At 31.4% G+C, this 20497-nt stretch overlaps 1 protein-coding gene across 1 annotated transcript; it reads left to right on the top strand.

Moving 5' to 3' along the window:
* Nucleotides 1-384: 384 nt before the first annotated feature.
* LOC124366205 lies at nt 385-16636 on the top strand. The gene is made up of 3 exons (XM_046822576.1): nt 385-581; nt 6836-7013; nt 10147-16636. Exons 1-3 carry the CDS (start codon nt 443-445, stop codon nt 10238-10240), a joined length of 411 nt encoding a protein of 136 aa, XP_046678532.1. The 5' UTR covers nt 385-442; the 3' UTR covers nt 10241-16636.
* The last annotated feature ends 3861 nt before the right edge of the window (nt 16637-20497 follow it).

Here is a 20497-nt window from a genome sequence, read left to right as displayed (position 1 = left end):
CCATCCCCATATAATGTAAATAAGAGATAAGAAGCAATTTAGCTTTACGGTAATGATGTAGGTGAATGGTGATTAGTATCCACTGCTACGGTACCTTACGTAATATTCTGTTCACTTTATTTGTTAACCTCTCACTAGTAAAGTACGCTTATCAAGATGAGAAATTGATCAACTGTTGATGTAGTCTAATACCATACGGAAATGTTATTTTTAAACTGTTTGGAAAGACTTCAGCTGTGTTGGTGCTGCTTCGTCGTGGTTTGTTGATGTTGCGTTTGTGTTGTCCCTACTCCTTTTTGCCAAGATTAGGTTATGTTGTTTGTTTATGAGGGGGCGCGTCAGTGCTCTATTTTTGTCCTTTGTTGACGTTTGGTGAAATGAAAGTGCAAAATTTTAATCTAAATCGTTCAATGTTCCTGCGTACGCATGTGTATGGTGAACAATGCCTTCGAAAACCAAACAAAAATCTTTGGCAAACCTTTACACGGTCACCGGCAGAATTTCAATGATAATTATTATTGAAACAAACTACTTGGCTATCGATTTTTATTTTCATTCTGATCAAATCTGTTGTCATCTATGTAAGTATACAAGTTAAAGTATATAAAACTTTATATCTGTTTTAGATAATAAATAACTCTGCATGCTGATTAAGGTTAATTTAACAAGTTAGCTTGATTCTCATAATCAAGCCTTTTATTCTGAAGCCTTGTAATCTTACAAGATAGACTTTCATTAGCACCTAAACATATCAAAATCACACTGTTAAAAGCCTTTGGATGGAAATTTAAAGCTTCTAAAGAACATGTCAATTAAGGAGGTGGTGATAAAAATCACAAATTGTATTAAGAACTATTCATAATAATTTCACTCTTAATTCTAGATCTGTGCTATATTAGATATAATCCAAATTCCGTGTTACAGCTTGGGCGGTAGGGTGACGATAAGCGGACCCGGTTTTTTTAATCAAAGAATGTAGTCATGATGGTAACCTAATATGGTATATCTCAAATCCTCAAGACTAGTAATCGATATAAAAATAACTGTAGTAGTTCAATAAATAATCATATGTTTTGAATTACAATATGAATTTAATGGTACTTTTGGGGGATTTATGCCGACCACATCCAGACATGAATCGTTAATTGACAATTTTGCTTCTACTGATTACTAGGGATTAGCGTATAGATATATTAGATAGAACGATATTTTGTCAATATAAAACAGGAATTGTCTCAACGCAAAACCCCTTCCCCATCCTCAGACATAGGTTAAAAGTCTCGAGCGGTCTAGTACTGGATAATGTCGATTGCAGAGTCTCGCCGCCTGTCAGTGGTGCATCGCTCTTTGTTGTGCATCCGTGCTTTACCCTACATTTTCTCCAAACACAAAAATACAACAATAACTCAACTCTTTATTGAAAAAAAACACAAAAATTTGATTTTTATCTTGATCACACTCCACACCAAAAATGATAGTGCCTCCGGGCCACTCGGCTTCGGTGTCTGGCCACGAAGCCCGCACTGGATTTTAACCAAAGAAAAACATCCCTCGAGATCAGTACCTATCAGTAAAATATCAAATTCTAGAGGGGCTGATCAGAAATTTTTACATTGAATTGTATTGGAATGGCAATTATGTACCGTGCAAAAAAACTTACAATATCATGTGAGGCCGCGGCGGCATGACGTAATCGGGCGATATTCTCGAGAAAGATAAGATAACAGCGAAAAACAATACCGATCACGAATACCTGGAAATGCTTGTTGGATTGATGGAATGTTAGTTCTGTTACTCAACTACATCGTTTTATAATGTTACTAAGTTCATTGAAAAAACTTTAAGGATTGGAGGCATATTAACGGAATCTCGACTCCGATTAACAATATTGATAATCGTTGTAAGTTTGTAATTAAAGAGGTTTTTTTTAGTTCTATTCATGTTTGTTTCTATAATTTTATATTTTTGTGTCTTCATTAACTGGGGCTGTGGTTGGTATAATCCCAAAGTACCATAAATCCTAGACTATCAATCGATATAAAAAGTACCTATAGTACTCAATTAATAATCATATGTTTTTGAATTACTAATATGAATTTAATATTTTACTGTGTTCAAACAAATTATTATAACCAAAATTAGGAAAACTAAAGACGACCGTATTTGCTCCTGTCACAGTTGTTTCTTTCCACAAATTTCACATACTGTAATGGGTTTTTTCGGTACGAGATCCAAATTGTTGAAGCCACGAAAATCCACATCTTCCTTATCATCTTTCAAAGCAATGTCGTGTTAAATTTACCTACGTGTATTGATTTTAAAAGTGTTTACAGCTGTTGATATTACATTATTTAAGTTAATAGTTCAAAAATAAGAATAAGTATCGTTTGATTATATCGATGGTTATGATTAAGTAATATCGTTTGCCAATTTCGATATAGAAACCGGGGTCCGCTTATCGTACCCTACCTCAGCTTGATTGAACACTATTGACTTAGTATTTAGGGAAGACTTTAATTAAGGGGCCACGGCCTACACTCGTTTATTCTATTGTTTTTATGGAACAATTGCTATTTTATACAACTTTAATGTGTAAAAATCGGTAAACAATAATAGTTATAATAAAATACTGTAACAATACAAGAATCTAGTATTAAAACTTTAAAAAACATAAATTTAATAGTAACATTACAACAAAGCCAACTATGGCCTAAACTTAAAGAAACCTTACGAATATTTATAACTTGCCCAGGCTTGTTTATCAATGAGTAAAAAAGCTTATGTGAAATGGCGGAAAGAATTCTCCGATGGGTTAACCCAGGGACGCCAAACCAATAAGTGTTGAAGTCACTGATACAAATCTGTCACTTGTAAGAAATACCTTCAGATATTTCCTCATTATTTCAAGCCCATTTTTTCAAAGTCTCAAATATATTTGTACTTCTTCCTGTTTATTGCTTTTACATTTAAAATTACTATAACTAAAACTGGTATATATAGCTAAGTTAAATCAATTGTAATTATATTGAATTTATTCCTTCATTATAAAACATCGAAACCATGCGATAACAAAACAACCGAATAAGATTGTAGGCCCTTATTTAAGATACTCTTGATTTTACTGAATTTATAGTTAGTTTTAGGTAATGTAGCTTAATAATATTTTTTTATGTCTGTTGGGGCAAGTTTACGATAAGGGGACTAGTTTTTATATTGCATTGAATATTCATTGATACTTCAAATGTATTAACAGAACTTAGTATCATTTATCAATGTTTCTAAATTTCTAAATTAAAGTCTGTATTTTGGGTATTATTCGGGAAGGCCTCTTTTTTTGGAAATGATTTTCATCTGGGCGGATCTAAAACACTACATTATTAGAAAGAGCAGACCAGTACTTTGGGGAATTATACCGACCCTACACCAGTATGAAGAACACAAAAATATTAAATTTTTACAGAAACAAACATGATAGAAGCGAAAAAAATACAACTTTTTAATTACTAAATTAACAAACTTGAAAATTACAAGTATTTTCCAGGTATTGTTGTGCTGTGTGTACTTTCGCGAGAATCCCGATAACGCAGGCCTGGCGCGGCATCACATGATTATTTAAGTTTTTTGCACGGTACATAATTGCCTTTCCATTACAATTCAATTTATATTTCTGATCAGCCCCTCTAGAATTTGGTATTTTACTGGTAGGTACTATCTCGAGGTATGTTTCTCTTTTGTCGACATCAGTGCGGGGCAGCCGAAGCCCGCGCTGATGGCCGGAGGCACTCGCATTTTGGGTGGCAGAGTGTGATCAAGAATAAAAACAAGTTTTGAGTGTTTTTTTCAATAAAGAGTTTAGTTTTTGTTTGGTAATGTTTGTTCTTGTTGAATTTGTGTGTTTGGAGAAAACACGGAAGTAAAACAAAGCGACGCACCAGCTGAACGGGCGGCAAGACTCTGCAATCAACTAGACCGCTCGACTTTGACCTCTGTCTGAGGATGGGGAGGGATTTGCGATAAGACAATTCCTGTTTTATATTGACGAAATATTATTCTACGCTAATCTAGTAATCAGTAGAAGCAAAATGTGAAATAACGGTTCATGTCTGGGTGTGGTCGGTATAATCCCAAAGTGAGCAGACTTTACTTGACACTGTTAAAATTATATATCATTATGATGATCGGTTGTTGTTTTCTGCTTCCCAAAAGGAAGAGTTGTTGGCGAGAAGAAGGCTACTATTTGTTTTAGGCTATATATATATACGTAGGTTTGGATTAGGTTATCATAAAAATGTTGTTAATAGTCTCAAGGGATTTTTTTCTCTACATTTGGCATATGACATATAGATCTGATGATATTTTTTAAATTGATTGATATGTAGATTCCAAATCAGATGCTGGCCCAGAATAATAGACTACCTAAAAATTTTGTTGAATTAGACCGTGTTTTTTTTATAATTTCTTTTTCCCCACTCTTTTTTAAGAGAACGTAATACAATTTATTTAATTTTTATTTAGTAATAGGCTAACTGATGATAGTTTAAGAATTGATCAATCATTCGCAATATTAGAAAATGCTTCAAAAACTTGCAAATTAGCATCGCTTATTTTTTGGCTGCCATCATCAGCGTAAAGAGATATTTTGCTTAATAAATCCAGTAAACCCATTATGCAACATAGGAACAATAAAGGGCCCAAAATTGAAACTCTGTGGCATACTCTGCTTTATTGTTCTTACGATTATTCTTCTCATATTCACACTACTGTTCTTCCTGTATTTGACAATGGGAAACAGTGAAACCTATGTTCTAGTTGAAAACAAAACGTTGTTTATCAATATTAGAATGAATGAAAAACAGTCAATCAACTAATAGTTAAACTTTTATTTATTATTATAAATTTTGCCACTGTAAGAGAGCATGTTATAGGATGAAGCTTCAAATTTAAATACCTATGGCTCTGCTTTATTGGCCGTTGTATTTTGAATTGTCACCATGACAATCAAAGAACACCCCTCCAGGGGGCTGGCTACAGCTTAGAGATATGTATTTTCAATAGTATTATAGTGAATTTAATAGCTTTATACTTGTGTTCAGCAAGTGATTTTATATTGAAATAGGTTTTGTCCTTAAATAACAAGTGTTCTACATATACCTAACTATATGTATGTACATATAAAACAGCTGCAGTATACATGGCCACAACAACAATTGAATCATTGGTATTTCGGATTGTCTAAACTACCGAACAACAAAACAAACCAAAATCTTAAATTGTTTAAGTTATAGGTACCTATTTCAAATTATACTATATTTCAGCTATGTTATTGTAACTAAAAAAGTTATAATTTAATGATTAATTAACAATGATTTAATGTATATAAATTTATTAAATGTAAGACAAAAATGATTAACTTGTCTAACAGATTGAAACAAATAACAAATGTTTGTGTGGCCATTGCTCAAATACCACACAAATATTTTTACTTTATTTGAATACATTTTAAACACTATTGATAATCATTACCTTTAAAAAGCTGATAATTGTAAATAACTTTAATGATTTTGTATTCAATAGTTTAGGTATTTCTAATCGATATTTTGGTAGGCTGAAAATGTATTTGTTACATTTAATAAATAACATATATATAGGCATAGATAGTTAAACTATTTCTTTTTTAGGTATGAAAATATAGTTTAACTATACTATAATTTAAAATACAGATTTTAACGTAATTTGGTTCAGAATTTTTATTTGTTACTCTTTGGTAATTTAGATAATCAGAAATATAGATGATTAAATTGACGTGGTGGCCGCTTATTATATTGCAGCCATTTAGCCTAAATGAACAGAAAGGAAAGCCCCTATTGGTTCAAAATAAAACTCTAGACTGAAATAATATTTATAAAACTCTAACCGAGAAACAATGAGTTTACTAAGCATTATCCTTCACTTAAAAACACAATAATCACGTTATTAAATGATGTTCAACTGCTGATTAATAATTAGCTGATTTGTATCGAACAGCTGAAATTAGCAGCTCATTGTTGTCGTATTGCACTCTTGTTATGAAATTTGTTTTGATGGAATACATGTTGTTTTGCTGGATTGATTTTTAAATTCTGTTTTATTTGTTTACTTACTATAGTATTACCAGATATTAAATAAATTTCTCATTTTATTTGATTTTTTATTGTATATGATATTGTAAACTAAATAATATCAACAACAATGATTTTAATTTAAGTTTCTACCCTCTAACTGGCCATATAATATGTTCTCAGTATTACCTTGCATATATAACTATTGGTTACTGAGCAATTTGAGTGCAACACCACAAATATTGAATTTTGGAAAAATCCAAAATAGCTAAAAGATACAGAATTTATTATCCAATAAAGAAATATGGAACACTGTGTAAAAATATACAAGATGTATATAGCGTACTATCATATACAGTAAAGTAAATAAAATAACCAAAAATGTAATTGTGTCTTGATAGGTCGATATAAAATATTGCTTTACGTACAAAACACAAAATGTAATATGTCATAGTAATACTAAATGTATGTTCTATTAGATAAATGCAAATTTAAAAGTCTGCAAAAGAAGGAAATATACAAAAATGTTGAGTTTTTAAAATATAATGAGGTAAAGTTTTGTTATATTCATGTTGGTAATAATTGTTACAAATTTAGTAACTAAAAAAAAGTATAAAATGTAAGGTTCTTATTGATATATAATGAAAAAACTTTTGGTACGATACTTAAAAAAAATATGTAATTGTTTACACTCCTCGAAACTTTGTGGCAAAGATGTGATTTTTTTCTTGTTCAAGGGCCTCAAGATGTCCCACAAAACTTGCCGGAGATGCTACTGATGATGCCGAATCTGTTAAGAACATACCCAATAGTCACTGGTGCCTTGCTTAGCTTCTTGACTTGGCACATCATGTACCTGGACAGCGCAGTTCCTGGAATCAACCCTCCCACCCCACTCTCACCAGTCAAGTACAGGTATGTGTCTTAAAACATCTTATCATCTTTCTGGTCAAGTTGAATTTATCTGAGAAAAAGAATACTTTTGAAAGTTTTTTGGTTACTTTGCACTTAAAGGCATCTGCTGGAATCTTGTGTAGCATGAGGATAGTAAACTGCTGACAAAACAAGAGTTTTCCAAAAATGTAGACAAAATAGAGTTGCCATAGTTTACGATGTTCTTGGTTCTTATTGCCAAGTCACTAATACCACAAGTTCTGGTCCAATTAGATTATTTTGAGCTCATCTCTTAACCAAAACACCTACCATTGCATTTCTTAAGTTTCCCTGATGGTCTGAAACCCTTTCGTTGAAGACTCTCTGGAAAGACTGATGCTGCACACTGAGGCTGCGTCGCTGAAGACGAAACCTGAGAAATAACCCTCAAGAAAAGTACTGGCATGTATTGAGATGTTCTTGTAGTCTGGCCACCTCCTTGCAGAAATCAATGTTCCTACAGAAGGCAAGCCAGGCATTGTTCTTAGCTGATTAATGGATTTGTAGTAGTCAGTCAGAACTACATAATAGTCCTGACCTATTGTTTTACCTCATTTAAACAACTGTCCAAACCTGTTTATTTTTAGGTTGGATCTTCTATATGAACTTAGATGTTTTTGACATCTTCCCTCATGTATAGGATAGTTGTTGGTATCAATTTACATTAACGTGACCATGGAAAGGTATGTTCATTTTTTTCCCTGAAAACTACAATTTTTCCTGAAAACAATATTGAAGAAAAAATTTGTCGGTAACGAAAATCAAAGGAGCTACGATTTTTTTTAAATCCTCTGAAAACTCCGTTTTTGACAGTTTCCTATAACTCCGCATCTGCTCAAACTCAGTATAGCCAGATTTTAAAAACCGATTATCATACCAACAACGAAAAATATCGTACTTTCATATAAAATAATCGTACAAATTTAATGAAAAAGTATGTTATGTTCGTGTAATAAATTATGTTATAATAAACTTTTGTTTATTTGTTTGTTTGTTACTTGTATAAATTTGTCAAAAATCTTTCATGGTACGATAATAACTACCCATCGTTTATCTTACCGGCGCATAAAATCAATGAAATTATCGTACCTTTACGATAATTATCGTACCTCTGGCAACACTATCCATATTTGATAGTTTGGTATTACTCCGACCCTTCTCAAATAAAGAAGGAACGCCATTTTGAACTACTGTTTTCCTCCACGTCTATTCTTAACCTCCTAGTTCAGTAGTGGTAAATGGCACACCTTTGTGTTGGATGTTCGGTATCTCACGTGGAAGCAATTCGTAAAGACGAGTATACGTTAATCCTGTCAACGTTGCCTGCCCGCTGCTACATGTGTGAGAGTTATGACGTCGCTTTATGTGTTGTTTCATTTTTTTAGAATACCGTGAACTAGAAAACTTCTAGGATTATATTCTAAAATGGTCCTATAGTAAAACAACTTTGCAATAAACTTTCTTATTTATATCCTGTTCAAAAAGGCCAATACACTTTCATAGATATTTTTGAGGTGAAATCTAAATACACTACAAAATAATTAACAAAATCATTATATATACTGGGTGCTTCAAAAAAAGTATACACACTTTGAACTTCCATAGAAAATTTATTTACCGTTCTACAAAGTAAAATTTTAGGAAATTAGAAAGCTTAAAGTCCAATGTAAATGAAACGTAAATAACAAATGTTGATACTGTTGAAATTGGTGGCCTGCAGCATCAACACAATTCCGAGTACGAGTCACCACTGATTCTGTACATCGTATCAAAACGTCCAATGAGATTTCTCTACACACAGCTTGAATCTCATTCCAAAGAATGTCTAGGTTATGTGGTTTACGTTTGTACACCTCATCTTTTACTGTGCCCCATAAGAAGAAATCCAGTGGTGGTGTAAGGTCTGGAGAGCGTGCTGGAAACTCGATTGGCCCCCTGCGTCCTATCCACTGGCCCGGCAAATTTTGATCCAGGTAAGCTCGTACCTGGATAGTGCGGCGGGGCACCATCTTGTTGAAAATAAAAATTATCGTTACCGTATAATGCACGAATGGCAGGAAATATGGAATCAGCAAGCATTGTTAGGTAATTAATACCAGTTACAGTACCTTCAAATCGAAAAGGTCCAATGAGTCCCCTTGAAGGACAAACCGCACCACACATTTAAACCAGGCAAATTTACAGCTTTTTCAATTAATTGTAATGTGAGGATTGTCTTCAGCCCAGTAAACACAATTGTGCCTATTGACAGTTCCATTAAGTTTGAATTGGGCTTCATCCGACCAAATGATGCTACCCATAAATTCGGGTTCACGTATCACCATCTCCTGAACCCATTCACAAAATTGCAACCTTCGATCTGGATCTTTGTCACTTAGCTTGCACCAGCCTTGGAATGTAAACACGATACTTGCCTCTCTTCAGAATGCGTAGCACGCTGCTAGCACTTACATCACTTTCACGTGCCCCGAAGATTTGTTAGGAGAGCGTTGAAACAGTTCCAAGACTGCCGTTGAAGACTCATCACTTGTAGCTGTTCGAGGTCGACCTGAATGACCTTTATGCACATCACACACTGTTCCATGAACTTCGAATTTGTCTCGTATGCGTGTAATTGTTAGTATTGAAGGTGGTTCTGTATCATAATCCCTTCTCCACTGTCTTTGAACTTCATTTACATTCTCAAACTTCCAGTACCACTTAATAACCTGCTTACCTTCTTCAAAACTCAAACGTACGTCCGCCATGTTGATATTACAAATTCCAACTAACAATATAACATAAAGGGACGATTATGCTGCCACCTGGCGAAGCAATATAACATTAGCCTTGTAGAGCGGGAAAACTACGATAGTTTAAAGTGCGTATACATTTTTTTGAAGCACCCGGTATATAACATGTATGGTTACAATGAAACGATTGTGGCAAGTGCAGCTAAGAAAACCTGAGTGGAGCTGGCTGTACAATCTACAGCAGTCAAAGGGTAAAATGTTCTTTAGAGGCTGAAATAAAAATGGCCGTCTGGTCTTAATTGATTATTTAATTGATCCAAGCTTTCTTGATATTTATACCACTATTATTGCTAATGCTAAGGTTATGTTCTTACTTTGTACAGAGAGATATCTGGTGCTGATTTCCACATCAATTACGTGTTTGCACTCCTGGTGGGGCCGTTGGCGACAGCACTACTCTACATGGGCTGGGTTTGAGTCGTCTATTTCCTTATTTATTTATCAATGGTAGTTCCTTCATGCTGCGGTGAAGGGGTTAATTCAGTGCTAAACATGCACGTGCTTTATCTTTACGAAAGGTTTTCAAATAATTTTGAAACAACTGTATTAAGCATTATTTTGACTTAGTAATAATGTTCTAAACATTGTTATATATTGATCTAATATATTTGAAGTAATCTCTAAAGATATTTTCAAACCTTCTTTACTATTTTCCAAGACCAAAAAGTTTTTCTTGTATTTTTGCATGAAAGCTCTGTGCTGGTAATCTCCATTAAAAAAATGAGACTATTCTTAATAGTGGATTATGCCTATTTATTGTTTTTGTAAGTGAAATAAATAGTTACATATAAATGTTAACATGATACCAGGCATTTCCTATGTTGGTTAATATGGAAAACAACTTTTAGGCCTAACATATATTCTTTTGGTTCTCAAACTATTTCACTGAACTGGTGAATAAGCTACACAGTTAGCCTATATTATCAAGTAGTGCAATGGCCTATATTTTTGTATTACTCGTAGTTCCTTGTGATATATTCCCACTGTACATAGTTACCTTTATATATTTATTATATATTAAATGCAGTTTAGGATTTAATATTGTAAATATTGCATTTTCAATGTTTCTGTAATAAGAATAGTTTATTTATGAATACATAGTTTTGCCAATTAATATTGTTATATATATTGCTATTTATAAATGTACTAAATCAAATCTCTACTTTTTATCTATTCATATTTTTCAGTCTAATTATATTTGTAAAATTACAGTATGTGATAGAATTTAAGCAGAATTGAGTGCAATCACATGAAAATGTCAAATCTATATTTATCTAAGAGTAGTATTTTATTTTTATTTACATTCTAAAATCATTAGGTAAACCATATCATTAAATCCCAACTTTAAGAGTCTGATTTACGAAGTGTATTAAAATTAAGATTCCTTGTACACAGTAAAATATGGTAATGATACTTACAAATATTGTTTATATTTATACCGTACATCAGTTGAGGTTCCTGTTGCAGGCTTTTCATACTTGTACATATCGGTGTCATCACTTTGTTCCTACAGGTTGCAAGTTTGTCTTGTCGATGGTTACTTTAATCTGATATTTTGAGATTTGCATCTGTGGATAGGTGTATTAGGCTGAACAATGCTTTCAGCTTTTGTGAGCTCTGTAAGCAAACATGTTAAAACAAATTGTGCTATTGTGTTGAACTACCAACTTTTTTATCTAAATTCAGATAATTTCTTGATCAAAAGTTTATGTGAAAATAGATGTTTTCCGGCCATAGTTCATGAACATAACTTTTGAGTAACAATATCAGAAGGATCACCATGATTTCTACTTTTCTGAGTGTAATATTTTAACCTAGAGTTTAGTTTTGCAACTGAACACACATTCCTTCTTCCTTGTGAATAGTTTTAAGAAGTTTAGTCAACTCTTTTATTAATTAGTATCCAAATGACTTTCTGTCATAACAATAATAATAGTGGTACTCTTTGACGGGTGTTTTTTCATTTTAAATGTGTGAACAGAAATGTCAGAACAAATAATATTCCTTTAATTATACAATTTAATTATTTCTACAATTGTACTGAATGTTTTAATAATTCAATTATCTATTGTATGAGAAATTTGAATTCTGTTAGTCTTTCATACAATTATATCAATAAAGAAGACTGTAATGATAATATAATTTGTAGCCTCCATTAAGTCATAGTAATTTAACTAAAAAAAACCGGGTTTCTTGAGTTTAAACTGCATTATAGTGCTCGTAACTTAAGATACATCAAACTTAAAAACAAGATACGTTTCTAGATTAAAAAAGGACAAGTTGCTTGACTTTTCAAGTTTTCAAAAAAGTTTTTATTTTTTCAAGAATAAACACTTAATGAAAGTAGTAATCAATTTAGAGTGTACAATTTGAGGTCGTCAGAAAACCACTCAAACTAATGGTTTTGTCTTATGTTTTATTTATAAAATTTAATTTGAATAAAAAATCTTTGGAATGTGATGAGATATGCGGATCATACCAATTTATAACATTAAAAATGCAGGAAAATTGAGATAATTTGAAAAAAGTGTCTTTTGACAAGTGTGACTATAGTAATGACTAAAGTACAATAAGAAATTTGATAATTCTGTAATTTTTAAAAGAATCTAATGCTGTTTAATAGATGCACACTTGTACAGTACCTGTTTTTCATGATTGCAGAAACTACAGTTAAAAAAAAACCCAATTTTTAATTTTTAATTAATTTATTTTTTGGATTATTGCAGAACAGATATAAAATATATGTTTTTTTGTTCATGACATGTGAAGTACAAGTTTGAGGAAAGAATTTCAATAATTATTTACAATTTTTTTGAACTGAGACAAATTCTGGACTTAAATTATTTGCGAGAATCATTAATCTGTGTAATGATGGTAATGAATTGCCTGTTCAATGGTCTGTGAATTAACACTGTCATGTAATTTCACATCATTAAGCTAATTGTCTAATGCAGCAAGGCTTAATATTATTCTCTCCAAGATAAGACAAGGTTACTCTTTTGTTATTTTTCTTCAAAAGAATTGTAACAGTCATCACTTCAGAATATATTTTTTTATATTTTGGTGATTGCCCTTTATGTATTAATACGGTTAGCATTCTAATTTGTACTTTAAAGTTGATTCAGAATTCTGGAAAATAATGCTTCAAAAAATATTAAAAACAATATTAAAATTAATGTTGATATAAATATTAAAGTTTTTATTGGAGTTCATTCCAATTCTGAAGAAATTGAACTCCTGTAACATATGTAATGATACTTATTTCATTACTTTATCAATAACACTCTTTGTTTTGCTGGTCTTTCTTTTCCTCGTAAAATAACACTTATTATTTTGTTTAGTTTTTATGTTACCTATAAGTTATGGTGTATACACAATATTTCCTATCACATTTAACATGCTAATAGCTGGTGTAAAATGAATATCTTATATCCATTACTAACGTTTTGTCAAGGTTTAGCAAATGCTTCATGTACAATTCGCATTCTGAACAGCTAAACATTCTCATACTTCAAAAACTAATTTGAATTAAGCTATCTGGCAATACCAAAATATAAACATGAACATCGGTAGTTTCCTGATCCAAAACATTTTCCTAATATTTTCTAAGAATCTTAAAGGCATCGGTTTTAGTACATACAGATGTTGATTGTATGTATCGTGTATGATGCGTTTATGTGTGAGTCATCACGTTTCTGAACAAATAATCTTAGTAATGAAATCCTAAAAATAAGGATAAATGTCTCACATTATTATTTTAGCTAGAACCATATTATAACATTCAAGTAGGAGGCCACAAAAACGTAATCAAGATGTTTCTTCGATTTTTTTCTTGCATGTGAGCTGAAAGATGTATGTAATAACAATAATGACTGAACAATGCTTGGATATTGTTGTGTTTTATTGTAACTTTATGTTCATTACTCATCCATAATTTAAATATAAGTTGTAATTTCTAAAGCTGCTCATGTCCAGGATGTTTTGATATTAATTTGCAGTTCCGTCACATCTCTGAAAAACAACGGGAGTAACTAGTTTAGTCACGTAATTTCTCAGCATGCCCTCTTGTTTTGCTTACAGCTCCTTCATGTTGTCGAGTTGTTATTGAACTTTTATTGCATTAGAAATTTTTATTTTTATCATGAAAAAAGTCATCTCATATTTCATAGTGATAATTGTTGTGCTTGAGTTGTTAAATAATTATAATAACTTGGTGTTCCGCAGTTACAATGTCTTTTTAGCAAAAAGATTTTTCAACATTTTTAGATTCACAATATAATAATGTGTAAATAAGCGTTGTGTGGGGTACAGTATGTTAACGTTTATGGAAACTTTCAAAGAACAGTTCCAAATAAGTTTTAACTTCAAAAGTATATTCAAAATACAAAACAAGGAATGAGCAGCTTCAAATATAGACTTAGCAGTATTACATTGAACAAATACTATTCCTATACAAACAAAACGTTTTTGGGTTTTGAATAATTTTAATTGATTCAATAATGCCTTCAACTACTTGTAAATCTTGAACCTCCATTACTTTTTAGATAATGTTTTAATTGTTTACATGCAAATTGTTAATTTAATTTTCATAATAATTTGCATGTTTTTTTTACCTTTTAATACTAATATTGGTACTTAGCTTTTTAAGTTGGAGTCTTATGGTTGATCTGTATGTGATTATTATTTTGCTATTTATTTATTGTTATATTATTATTATTATTGTGTTATTTTGTTCATAGTTTACTTGATCTTACCTGTTTATAGACTGTAAATCCCACCTTTATTAGTTCTACTTTTAATTGCATTTTAGTTGCACAAAATAATTGCTATATGCTATTGCATCTTTCTGCAATATGTACTGTGCAAATCGCTAGCTTTATGTAGTATTTTTAGATATAAATTTATTTATTTAGACTGTATATACTAAATATAAACTGATAATAATCTCCACCATTCTGCATTATTTGCTAGAGATTGTATTCCGTTATGTGAACAATGAAATAATTTAGAACATTTATGGAAGTGATAAAACGTTGTATTTTATTAAATCGGAATATAGAAATGTTTATGTATAATAGTGACATATTTTGTAGCAATTAGTAATATGAATTAGGTTTCTGAAAAGATCTTTTAACTAATGTCTACGTTATAGTAAAAGTACTTCATATCTTAATAAAAGTGCCATTATCTGCAAAGATGTATTAATAACAACCTGTACATTTGTTAATGTAATAAACTGTACACGTTAACAAAGAAACACCATTTGAAGTTTTTTACAGGTTTATATCAAGAATTTAAACTTCTATCATTACTTAATATTCATATAACACCCCAGCTGTTATTGGTAAACATTACAAGACTTTCTCTAAAAGTAGTGAAACCTACGTAGGTGTAAAGTTATTTTGCGTTCATTGACTCTGTAAAATTTTTACGCTCTTTATGTTTATATATTTTTTATGTCAGACCTGTAATACAAAATATCCTGAGTTTTTTTTTAGCTCACTCACAATTTTATTACAAATAACTTTAAGTGCAAACAAATTTTTTCACATTTTGATTACATAGTGTGGTAGTAAAAAAATTATGAATGTTTTGTCTTATGAAGATTCATGAATGTTGGGATTGAAAGAATTCGTATTTTATTGTTCTATAACACTAACTGATAAAAATTGGGACCTAAGCTTTGGTGGGAGGGTAGGTATTCAATAATATGTGCTTTAAAAATATGGTAAGGGATATCGGTTTATGCTTCAATATTGTAATTTTTGTTGATAATGTTTAAAATTTGAGTAGCAAAATGAAAATAATGTCATGTCACTTTATATTTTAATTTCCTAACAGCCTTTATTATCTTAACTTGCCTTGGATATGTTTTACTAAATAAGATTAAGTCATGATTTATCTTGTTGCGCAAAAAATACTTGTTATTCAATGAGTGTTGCATCTAAACAGCAGAGAAGTTACTAGAACTCCACACCTAGTATCTTGTGTTCCTTCTAGATGACGTATGCGTGATCAACTGCTTCTATTGAGCAGTTGGCAAGTAACAGTTGATATTTTTGGCAATATACTAGGCACGAGTTTCACTTTATTATAAGGTAGATTTATTTGTTGCTCTAATACTGTTTAGTACTGTACAGGTTGTCTGTAAATTATACCAAGCAACACGATTTTCGTGAGTAAATATGGAAATATATTATAATAAATCCTAGAAACACCTAAAAGAGTAAAATTTCTGTTATGTTGTAACAAAATTAGGTAGCTAACAATTCAGGCCTGTACACAATAATTATCAAATAAAAAACTACTTTTTATATCAATTATTAAAAAAATGTCAATTGGCTGTTGTGAGATTAAGCCCACAAACCATATTAAAAAATATTGAAACAGTTTATATCAAGTATTATAATAGTATATTTTTAGAATGGTTATACCATGTGACATTCTTCCAAGATTTATTCTAATATAATTTGTATTGTTGTTCAAAATAAACTTAGTACAAAGTTATTTTATTAGTTGAACTTTCAATGTAGACTCCTTTGAACAAATTATATTTTAGTTTCCAAACACATTTTACAGTGTTTATACTCTGTGGTGATTCATATTCAGATTTTAACCATCAATAAAGGTTTCATTCAAGTCTACTTAAGATACAATGCAAAATACGTGACATCAACCTTGGTTGTATGTGTTAAATACTTTGTATGTAGCATTTTATTCTATCATTACAACAACAATAACGATTAATACTGAATCTATTTTGTATTTTTTGTTGTACCAAAACTTTATATCAATAAATATTTAAAACTATGAGACTGCATTATTTATTGTTCTCAACCTATTTTATTTTACTACAAATTTTAGATTTTACTGTTATAAAAAAATGGATTTTATACCTTATTGCTTTATTTCCTGTATTATTTTTTATAATTTGAATGTTATTTTTTATGCTTGAATGCAAGTTGTGATTGTGTTTATTTTGGTATGTGGCACATAAGGCAGTTTTCTCTCAGAGTAGATGAATGAAAATTATCAAATTTAGGCGTTTAATCACTGTATATTTGTTAGCTTTACATATTTTTTTTTCAAGATTGTCTATGTTAACACTAAAAACAAAATTAAAGAATAAACTATTTCAATTTAGGTTATAGATGTATGGTATTCAAAGATTCAATATTGCACACAACTTTGCAGGCTAATTTAAAGATATGTCCTGACATTATGGAGAATAGATATACAATTATAATATTTTTAATAACATTACATTCTTTGTAAATAAAATTAGTTGAATATACAACACATATTTTAACCAAAATATAATTATTAAAAGCTTATATATTTGCATAACACTGCATTTATTTATGTTATGCAGAAACAATGATATATTTCATGTTAAAATTTGCTAAAGTGACAGTAATGGTTTTAGAGCAAAAGGTTTAACTTAATGGTAAACTTTATACTGTAGCTATGAATAAATTTAAAACTATAATATGCAAGAAACTATGAACTTACATCAGTCCTCGAATTGTGATAGGACCGTTTGGATTACTTGCACTTGTCCTCATAGCTTATGTGTTGGCCTCAGAAAGGACCATGTTAGAAAGAAAAATGTTTTACACATATTTTTGGACAGTAGATGGTATAAGAATAAACACGAGAAATCTTACTCATGGTAAATTAAATTTTAGTTTTCACTATTCTAAATTAAGTAAGATTTTTAGTTACCCCTATTAAAGAAATGATATGGTATGATTAATATTATTGTGTCATCAACATTTTAAGGCTACCAATTTTTTGAGTTCTTTACTAGTTAAATTTTGAATATTGTTTTTCTTGTTTCACCATGTTTGTGGACCATGGTAGAAAGAAAAATGTTTTACAATTATTTTTGGACAGTAGATGGTATAAGAATAAACACAAGAAATCTTACTCATGGTAAATAAAATTTTAGTTTTCACTATTCTAAATTATGTAAGATTTTTAGTTACCCCTATTAAAGAAATGATATGGCATGATTAATATTACTGTGTCATCAACATTTTAAGGCTACCAATTGTTTGAGTCCTTTACATGTTAAATTTTGAATATTGTTTTTCTTGTTTCACCATGTTTGTGTTAACCACTGCACAGTTAAACACTTTACCTATGCTTATATTTAATATTTTTACCTATTCCTCGTAGGTAAACTCCTTGAGAGGAGGATTAATGTCAGGCGAAATAAAAGTAACAATTTATAATTATTCATAGCATTTAATTTAATTTGCCAGTGGCGCAGTGTAGTGGGTACGGCGGTTATCGCAAGATAACCAGATCAAGCAACGCCGAGCGTGGCTGCTGCTTGGACAGGTGACCGCTGAGCGATCCTGTCGTTGCAAGCGGCCCGCCCGCGCCTGCCCGGCCATTGGTGGTGGTTCGGAAGTCACCTTTAAGCCGTTGGTCCCCAGGTTAAGTGTTAGAGAGGGCTTCTTAGCCCTAACTTCGCCTGGTAAAATAAGACATTCTTTACTTTTTTTTTACTTTACTTTTAATTAGTTTTTCGGTTACAAATGGAATTACAAAAAAATAATTATTATTTATAACTACCTGTGTCACGTGGCTTTGCACGCTTTTCGTAAGCTTTACCTGTGTGTGTGTGCACTTCTGGTTCAAGTGAATTATATTTTCAACGCCAATGTAGAGTTTGCCTTGTTGCCACGATCAAGAAAATTGTGTACTTGTATGTTTATAGCCATTGTACAAGTACATGTACTTTATTATAAAGTGGTCTAACACTCAAGCTTTAAGTTCAACTAGAAATTTATCTTAAATACAAATATACATCATAACTTAGTGCCTTCAAATAGTGTTTGGCTATACCTAAATGTCTCGTAATTGCAGCTTTTAGTGTGCAGGCGCTTTGAAAATTTTTACCTTTTTAACAATTGCAAATATCTGAAAAAATCCTGTAACCTGCACATTTGCTGTTGCATATTTGATGATGTAACCTTCAGATGTTGCACATGTTAATGTTTGACTACAGGAAAGGAGCACCTTACTTTAACATTGACATTTTCTCAAAAGCAATACTATTATTTATCTATAATGGTCTCTTGGTGTCGTAATAACACCCTATTTGTCTCACTGATTTGGAAATTTACAATCTGCATTAGAGCTGTCATCGGTAAGTTTAATAATGATTGTTGAAAGAAATTGACGTTTTCTCTCTCCTAACCCTATCTGCATTACATTTAGAAACCTGTGTTCTTTAGCACAAAGGTGTAGTAGCCTCTGGGTTCTCTTTATGAAATTTGATTAAATGTCTCCAAACATTTTTGTAGTTATTAGTGATCATTGGAGAACACCCTTTTTATTCATGTTAAGTAAGTGGGGTGTGCTTTCTACGTCAGGACAGCAAATATTCGTTATGCATCAGTTACAAAATAAAACTCGTCTCCAGTGCTGTGTTCCGAATCAAATTTCAACTAATTTAGGCTGCCCTTGCTTACCCAACATGCACGTAACGACCTCAGGCTCCCAATCTAATGCAGTGACCCGCCTGCCGAGCAAGACATCAGCCTTCAGGAACTGAGCTGCAAACTACCCACGAATGTGCTCTCATGTCACATGGAACAGCATTGTAGGCTCCAAGTAGATTACCTTGCCAATTATACGTCTTCCGAGGCTATATGTGTATAACCAAGGTCAAGGGAAGATCCACAATTATCAAGCTCATTCCACAGAACAATATAATTACACCGTGCGGGTATATCAACCCAGATAAAAAAAATAAAAAAAAATGTTTACTTACTCGTTAACTAAAAATTCAAAACATTTAAATTATATTAGTTATTTAATGAACACAACATTGATCAGTCTTCTAACCTTTAAGGTCAGTCATCCACCTACCTTCCTTTGCAAGCCATTTAAAAGAATAAGCCAATAATATTGATTGCATAAATATTATAAGGTTACAGACCTGCAGTAAACCGATATTACTTTCACAGTTACATTTACACCTACAACTACTCACAACTTTTCTCTTGTTAAAGAGTTCATTACCCCAAAATGACATTACAGCGTTTTAGAACAAATACACACATTAAAAATACCTTAATTTATTTCAACGGTCAACACCAACTTACATTTAACATACCTACTTACATCCTAACATTACATTCCAAGTGGCAGAAGAAAAATGGAATATATTTATATATTAACAGTGAGTGCAAACATATCATAAATTAAACAATATATTTGTAGCAAATTATATAAACTAAATAACAATAATTACAACAATAAAAAAACTATGCAAATGATGACAAGAAACGAGAATAAATAAATGAGTTGTAACAGGAAACTAACAATATTAATGAACACTATTGGCACTCAGGTTAGCATAAGCCAAACCTGAATTACTTTACAACCTCGAGATAAAGCAACTGTTAATGTACTCACCACTAATGCAGTTGTAATAATTATGTAGCAATAATTGATTCAGAAGATTATTTCTAATACAATAGTAATAAAACTACTTAAAATTATCACATTTAACATTTTTATACACTGCGTCGTTATTCTCTACTGCGCTGCCATGCTGTCCTCTCCAGGTTATACACTCAGACTGGCCACCAACAGGGGACGCTGCTTTAGCACCCCCTGGAATAAGCACCCCCTCGGGCTCTGACGTCACGCAGG

The sequence above is a fragment of the Homalodisca vitripennis genome, chromosome 7, assembly GCF_021130785.1.
Source record: "Homalodisca vitripennis isolate AUS2020 chromosome 7, UT_GWSS_2.1, whole genome shotgun sequence".
Classification (NCBI taxonomy): Eukaryota; Metazoa; Arthropoda; class Insecta; order Hemiptera; family Cicadellidae; genus Homalodisca; species Homalodisca vitripennis.
This window is presented reverse-complemented; position numbering and strand designations above follow the sequence as displayed.

What these genes read in the sequence shown, in the direction of transcription:
- LOC124366205 (XM_046822576.1), top strand. Translation starts at nt 443, where the DNA reads ATGCCTTCGAAAACCAAACAAAAATCTTTGGCAAACCTTTACACGGTC. An exon ending in TCAAATCTGTTGTCATCTAT is followed by an intron (nt 582 to 6,835) that starts GTAAGTATACAA and finishes TTCTTGTTCAAG; the next exon opens with GGCCTCAAGATGTCCCACAA. An exon ending in CTCTCACCAGTCAAGTACAG is followed by an intron (nt 7,014 to 10,146) that starts GTATGTGTCTTA and finishes TACTTTGTACAG; the next exon opens with AGAGATATCTGGTGCTGATT.